The sequence below is a fragment of the Crinia signifera genome, chromosome 2, assembly GCF_055691185.1.
Source record: "Crinia signifera chromosome 2, ASM5569118v1, whole genome shotgun sequence".
Taxonomy (NCBI): Eukaryota; Metazoa; Chordata; class Amphibia; order Anura; family Myobatrachidae; genus Crinia; species Crinia signifera.
Window position 1 is genome coordinate 224097904 of NC_139218.1, and position 6646 is coordinate 224104549.

Consider the following 6646-nt stretch of genomic DNA (forward strand, 5'->3'; position numbering starts at 1 on the left):
TTACCGCATTTTCCCCTTAGTACATCCCACCATAGCTGCTGTAACAGCTTACAACTCCAGATACTCGGGCAGATCAAATGTCATTGCTGTCATATAGTGAGTAGCCTTTGGTCTCACAGTTTATTCTGTGATGATGATTTCAAAGAATAAAACTGTGAGGCCACTGGCTACTCACTATATGACAGCAATGACATTTGATCTGCCCGAGTATCTGTTACAGCAGTTATGTAGGGTACACACCAGAATGATTGGGGCTCAATCCTATCAATGTGGATCCAATTACGACCGATTGGATGTAGATTGTATGTAGATTGGGCATGTTTTTGCATGTTTAGATCCGATTCCGATCCGATTCCAATCCAATGCGCGTCCCCGCTGTCACTTGGTTGTTTTGCAGATCCTACCTGCTGCAGATAGGATCTGTAAGGCCCCATACACACCAGAAAGATCAGGATCGTCTAACGATCGGCTAACGATTTTGTGTGCACTTTCCTGCGGCGCTCTCCCGTGGCCTTTTAACGATGTGCTAACGATCGTGTTCTATGTTCCATGCGATTTACTAACGATGTACTCACGATACGACATCGCACATGATGGTCGTACGACAGTCGGATGTGCGGATCGTGAGTGCATCGTGAGTGCACTGGTCACGGTCGTTTTTGGAATGTAAATAAAGGGCCGGGCTACCAGAGGGGAGACAAGGGGGGGACAAAAGAACACAAAGAATTATGGGCTGGGCTAGCAGAGGAGGGTAACAAGACTAGGAGCCATTTTGCAGGACCTCATTTCTGCTTTGTGACTAGTGAGGCTTGGTGTATACCTGCTGAACGCTGCACATTGCTATTTTTGCCTGCTTTGTTTTTGCATTCCTGCAGAACGCTGCACATTGCTATTTTTGGCTGCTTTGTTTTTGCATTGCTGAACAAAGTGTGTTTTTTTCCCCCATTTTGCTTTTTTGAATTATGGATTCGTTCCAGCAAGATTTCCTGCTTTCCTACATTGTGCTCAGGGTGAGGAGGATGAGGGCCCAGCGTAGGAAGGCTCGATCCTGCTGGACCAAGCAGTGGCTCCTGGGACGACAAGCGCGGTCTCATATGCCCCTGCTGATGGAGATTCGCGAGAATAATCCCCAGGATTATCGCAATTTCCTTCGCATGGACGATGAGACCTTCCAGGAGCTGCTGCGTCTGGTCACCCCCCACATCCAGAAGCAGGATACCAAGTACCGGATGGCTATCCCTGCTGAGGACCGGCTGGTGGTGAGCCTCTGTTTCCTGGCTACAGGACGATCGCTGGCGGACCTCAAGTTTGGATCCATCATCTCCCCGCAAGCGTTGGGACTCATCATCCCGGAGACCTGTAAAGCCATCGTGAAGGTCCTGCAGCATCAGTATTGCAAGGTAAGGAAAAATATACCACACACTTGTAGTGAAAAGATAACCTTTTTTATTTAAATAATGTAACTGTGAGTTTCACAAATACTGATAATTTTTTTTTTTTTTTTACAGTATAAATATAAAAATTGCCAAAAAAGTTATGCAAATATCAAAAATATAAAGCAAATGTATTGTCTTTGTTCGGACATGAGGTAGATCTCAGTATGACACATGGTGCTTGTGCAGATAATGCATGTCCCCTCCACCTCACGTGATGCATAGTGCAGATGCAATAGTCCTGGCACCATTGATATGCACTATGTGCCACGTGGCCATGTCCTTTGTCTGTACCACAAGTACCATGTGTCATACAGCACATTGAGTACACACAATTTTTAAAAGTGCTTTGTGTTGATTTAAATATTGTTATCCTAAATGCTTATATAGTAATGTTGTTTATTGAAATATTGCAAGAACATTATATTAATTGACTGGAATGCAGCAAGGGGGCAGTATGGCAGACGACGCATGTAGCGCGGACAACAAAAGCACCCTCATGCATCCATGGCGCATAGTGCAGAAGTAGTGGTCCCGGCCCCATTGCTCTGCACTCTGCGCCACTGTAGCATGAAGGTCCTTTCATTGTCTGCACAACATGCACCATGTGCCATACTGCTCCAAGCATGGACCTATAGAAAGAACACACATAGCATATAAAACATAGGCAAATTGCCCTAAAAATAACAAGGCATTTCAAATGCTTCATTGCCGTGCGGCAAGGGACAGTATGGCAGACGACGCATGTAGCGCGGACAACAAAAGCACCCTCATGCATCCATGGCGCATAGTGCAGAAGTAGTGGTCCCGGCCCCATTGCTCTGCACTCTGCGCCACTGTAGCATGAAGGTCCTTTCATTGGCCCTTATTCTGATCGGTGCGGATATTCCCGCATTCTTACGGAGCGGTCCGCACGCCACGGTGTTTTGCCGCGTGCGGCCATCGTCCGTAGAAACGCCCACGTGTCCTCCGCATTCGGACGGACTCACTCTTTAAGAACAGGGCGTGTTTACGGACGACATACAAACCATGCGTGTGCGGGAGAAACACTCCGATTCTGCACGGTATTACAGAGTAGTACAGAGTATGCTCGGGAATACCGCATCCGAACGGGAGCCAAGCGGTGCTACCGCCCGTAAGCGGAGTATTTACGCCAAACAACCCACTATGATGTATATTCTGCAATACATCACATGACCCACTTATTCAATTACCTATCCTCATAAAAAACTTCTTATTTGGAATTGGAATCAATTAGATGCCAATATATCCTTACAAGCATGCCTAACACATGCATTGCACACATTAACCCTTACAGCAATTGAAGTGCAATGGTTTCTATTAAAGCACTGACAAGCGTCCTATTAGTGAGTAATGAGTAAAGGAGTAGATTCTATTGGGTTCAGGTGTTAATGCTTGTAGTCATTAGGCGGTCCGTTCGCCTACCGCATGAACGAGTGGTGTCCGCAAAGCAATAGTACACTTGTGGACACCGCACATTTCTGCCCTTTTTGATCGCGTGCATTCGGAGTGGTATCCGAATGTACGCCCCCCAACATAAGTGTACTCCCCCGTGTCCGCCCATGTTTCCGCCCCGTTTTGCCCACTTTGAAACTACGCCCATGTGTCATTCCGCATGACGCCCATAATACGCCCATATTTCCCGACTGATTGCGGGGAACAGTTTTGGACGGGATTTGGCCGAACAGGTACGGAGTCAAGGCGTGGCACATGCGCGTTGCGTTCTCCACGCATGCGCAGACGCCGTAAAGACGCGATCCGAAAGTATGCGGTAAAGTACGCGTCAATCAGAATAAGGGCCATTGTCTGCACAACATGCACCATGTGCCATACTGCTCCAAGCATGGACCTATAGAAAGAACACACATAGCATATAAAACATAGGCAAATTGCCCTAAAAATAACAAGGCATTTCAAATGCTTCATTGCCGTGCGGCAAGGGACAGTATGGCAGACGACGCATGTAGCGCGGACAACAAAAGCACCCTCATGCATCCATGGCGCATAGTGCAGAAGTAGTGGTCCCGGCCCCATTGCTCTGCACTCTGCGCCACTGTAGCATGAAGGTCCTTTCATTGTCTGCACAACATGCACCATGTGCCATACTGCTCCAAGCATGGACCTATAGAAAGAACACACATAGCATATAAAACATAGGCAAAGTGCCATAACTACTAAAATTATTTTAACTTAAAACCAAACCAGTGCCTCATTGCCTTGCAGTATGGAGCAGTAGAGAGACGGCGCTTGTAGCGCAGATAAAGAAAGGGACTCATGATTACCTGCTGCATACTGCATATACAATGGTCCCGGCCCCATTGTTCTACAAGTATGCAACAAGTCAGCATGGCCATTATCTCCGCCACAAGCACCGTGTTACATACTACTCCATGCCAACTGCGAAATAATTGTATGGGATGCGGTCATAAATCTTGCAAAACCGGTGTATCATCCAGGTTCGTGCTGTCTCCCAACAATGTTGTATACATGTGACTGTACCGGGGTGGGGTCTGAGGTTGGGTACAGGATTGTCTAATGGGCGGGGTATTTAAAGGCAATGATGCAATGGCTGGTGAGGGTACGGCAGGCATCTGTTGCAGCGTCTGGTGCAATGGAAGAAGCCCCATCAGTGTGGTTTTGATTGACAGGCGGCCCTGTCGGCCCATAAACAGGAGTTCGCTTGTGACGCGTTCGAACGCCATCTGTTGGTCCGGATGTAGCTTCCGTAAGCCATCAGCCATGTACTTTCCAAAGGTGTCAAACTGATCAGATGGCCTACGCAGCACCTCTTCGGCTCGAACCAGAATATCATCGGTTTCTTGTTCAGGAACTGCCTTGGTTCTGCGTTTTTTCTTTTTGCCAATTAGTTGAGGCGGGGTGGGGGTTTCCGGAACTCCATAGATTGTTCCCGATAAGTCTTGTGGCTCTGGGGTTGGATTAGGGGTTGAGGTGTGGACCACCTCTATCTCTGTACTTGTTGTCTGTGGAAAAGAAAACAACAACAATTAGTTAACATCACCTTCTCTTTTTTTCAGTTCCCCAACACCGTTCAGGAGTGGCAAAACATCGCTGCTGAATTTGATGAGGCGTGGAACTTTCCTAATTGTGGAGGAGCCATCGATGGGAAACACGTCCGGATCAATCAGCCACCCCACAGCGGTTCGTACTACTTCAACTACAAGGGGTACTTCAGTATTGTGCTGATGGCTGTGGTCAATGCGAACTACGAGTTCCTCTTTGTGGATGTCGGCAGGAATGGTCGGGCCTCAGATGGTGGAACTTTGAAGGACACCAAGTTCTACCACAGGCTCGCCTCCAACACCATGCACTTGCCCACAGCTCAACAAACCAAGCATGGGCTGAACTTTGTATTTGTTGCGGACGAGGCATTTGGGCTTCATGAACACATCATGAAGCCCTATGCCAAGCGTGTACTGGACCACGACAAACGGGTGTTCAACTACAGGCTCTCCAGGGCACGCCGGCTTGTGGAAAGTGCATTCGGGATAATGGCCAGCAGATTCCGCATTTTCCACACAGCCATCAACCTCCGGCTGGATAAAATTGACTGGGCCGTCATGGCGTGCTGCGTCCTGCACAATTTACTTTGCCGCAAAGAAAGGGCACATCGCCCGGCAGGACCAGCACCGCCGGAGGACCCAGATGATCCCAGGGAGGTTGCCCCAATTGTGTCCCTGGAGATGCCGGCCCAGCAGTACCGGGGGACAGCACGAGCCAAACAGGTCAGGGACCAATATAAGGCATATTTCAATGGTGTTGGTGCTGTCCCCTGGCAGGAAGACCACATTTAAAATCTTTTTGGATAAAGGAACAAAAAAATGATTGAAAGAAAGAAATGGGGCAAAGGGGTGATATACACATTGGACCAGTACTTACTGATAACGGCTGGAAACTTTCATCCATGGCCGCTGTCACGTCATCCGCCTCGCCTTCCACCATCATGCAGAGCCCTCGCCTTGGCACCTCCTGGCTGAGTGTGAAGGTCAGCAAGTGGTAGTACCACAGCGACGTCTCATAAACCTCTCCTGCACCAGCACCGGACCTTTTGGAAGACTGTATTTTTTTATGTTCTTTAAGAAACACAGTCCGCAAATTCTGGATCTTTTTACGGACCCATTCCGTATCAGCCTCTGGGTTGTAGCTCTTGCTAAATTCAAGGAGATCTTGCAGCGCTTGAGCTCTTTTGATTTTATTACTATAGTCTTTCGACTTTGTCTTCCAGAGGCATTCAAGTTCGCGGTATTTCTCTATGAATGCCTCCACAAACTCCTGTTCTTTGACCAGTGCCTGGGACATTCCTGCCAAAAAAAAAAAAAGTTGACAATAGTCTATGTACATATTTTTCAAATGTCAATAGTTTGGTTAATATAAATAGTAGTTAAAATTATATGTTTCATTAAACTGTATATAATTAATACAAATAAATGTTTTGTTTTTATACATTTAAGAAATTTTAATAAATCATATTTCTATACATTTATCATCTTTACATTACATTTAGTGGTGGTGGCATAATATTTGGTAGGTAGGCCGCAGGGGAAGATTGGCGGCTGGGCTGGCATAATACATCTGGGCACCTTTATTGGTGGGCAGCGGGGACCCAGGTGGGGTGTTGAGGTCAGAGGTGGCCTGGTATGGGCAGCGGGGACCCAGGTGGGGTGTTGAGGTCAGCGGTGGCCTGGTATGGGCAGCGGGGACCCAGGTGGGGTGTTGAGGTCAGAGGTGGCCTGGTATGGGCAGCGGGGACCCAGGTGGGGTGTTGAGGTCAGCGGTGGCCTGGTATGGGCAGCGGGGACCCAGGTGGGGTGTTGAGGTCAGCGGTGGCCTGGTATGGGCAGCGGGGACCCAGGTGGGGTGTTGAGGTCAGCGGTGGCCTGGTATGGGCAGCGGGGACCCAGGTGGGGTGTTGAGGTCAGCGGTGGCCTGGTATGGGCAGCGGGGACCCAGATGGGGTGTTGAGGTCAGCGGTGGCCTGGTATGGGCAGCGGGGACCCAGGTGGGGTGTTGAGGTCAGCGGTGGCCTGGTATGGGCAGCGGGGACCCAGGTGGGGTGTTGAGGTCAGCGGTGGCCTGGTATGGGCAGCGGGGACCCAGGTGGGGTGTTGAGGTCAGAGGTGGCCTGGTATGGGCAGCGGGGACCCAGGTGGGGTGTTGAGGTCAGCGGTGGCCTG

The 6646-nt window shown here is 49.0% G+C and overlaps 1 protein-coding gene across 1 annotated transcript; it reads right to left on the minus strand.

Moving 5' to 3' along the window:
- Positions 1-3877: 3877 nt before the first annotated feature.
- On the minus strand, positions 3878-5871 carry LOC146058493 (uncharacterized). Its single transcript, XM_083170783.1, has 2 exons — positions 5352-5871; positions 3878-4435 (listed from the first exon to the last, which is right to left on the minus strand). Exons 1-2 carry the CDS (start codon positions 5811-5813, stop codon positions 3878-3880), a joined length of 1020 nt encoding a protein of 339 aa, XP_083026909.1. The 5' UTR covers positions 5814-5871.
- Between the last annotated feature and the right edge of the window lie 775 nt (positions 5872-6646).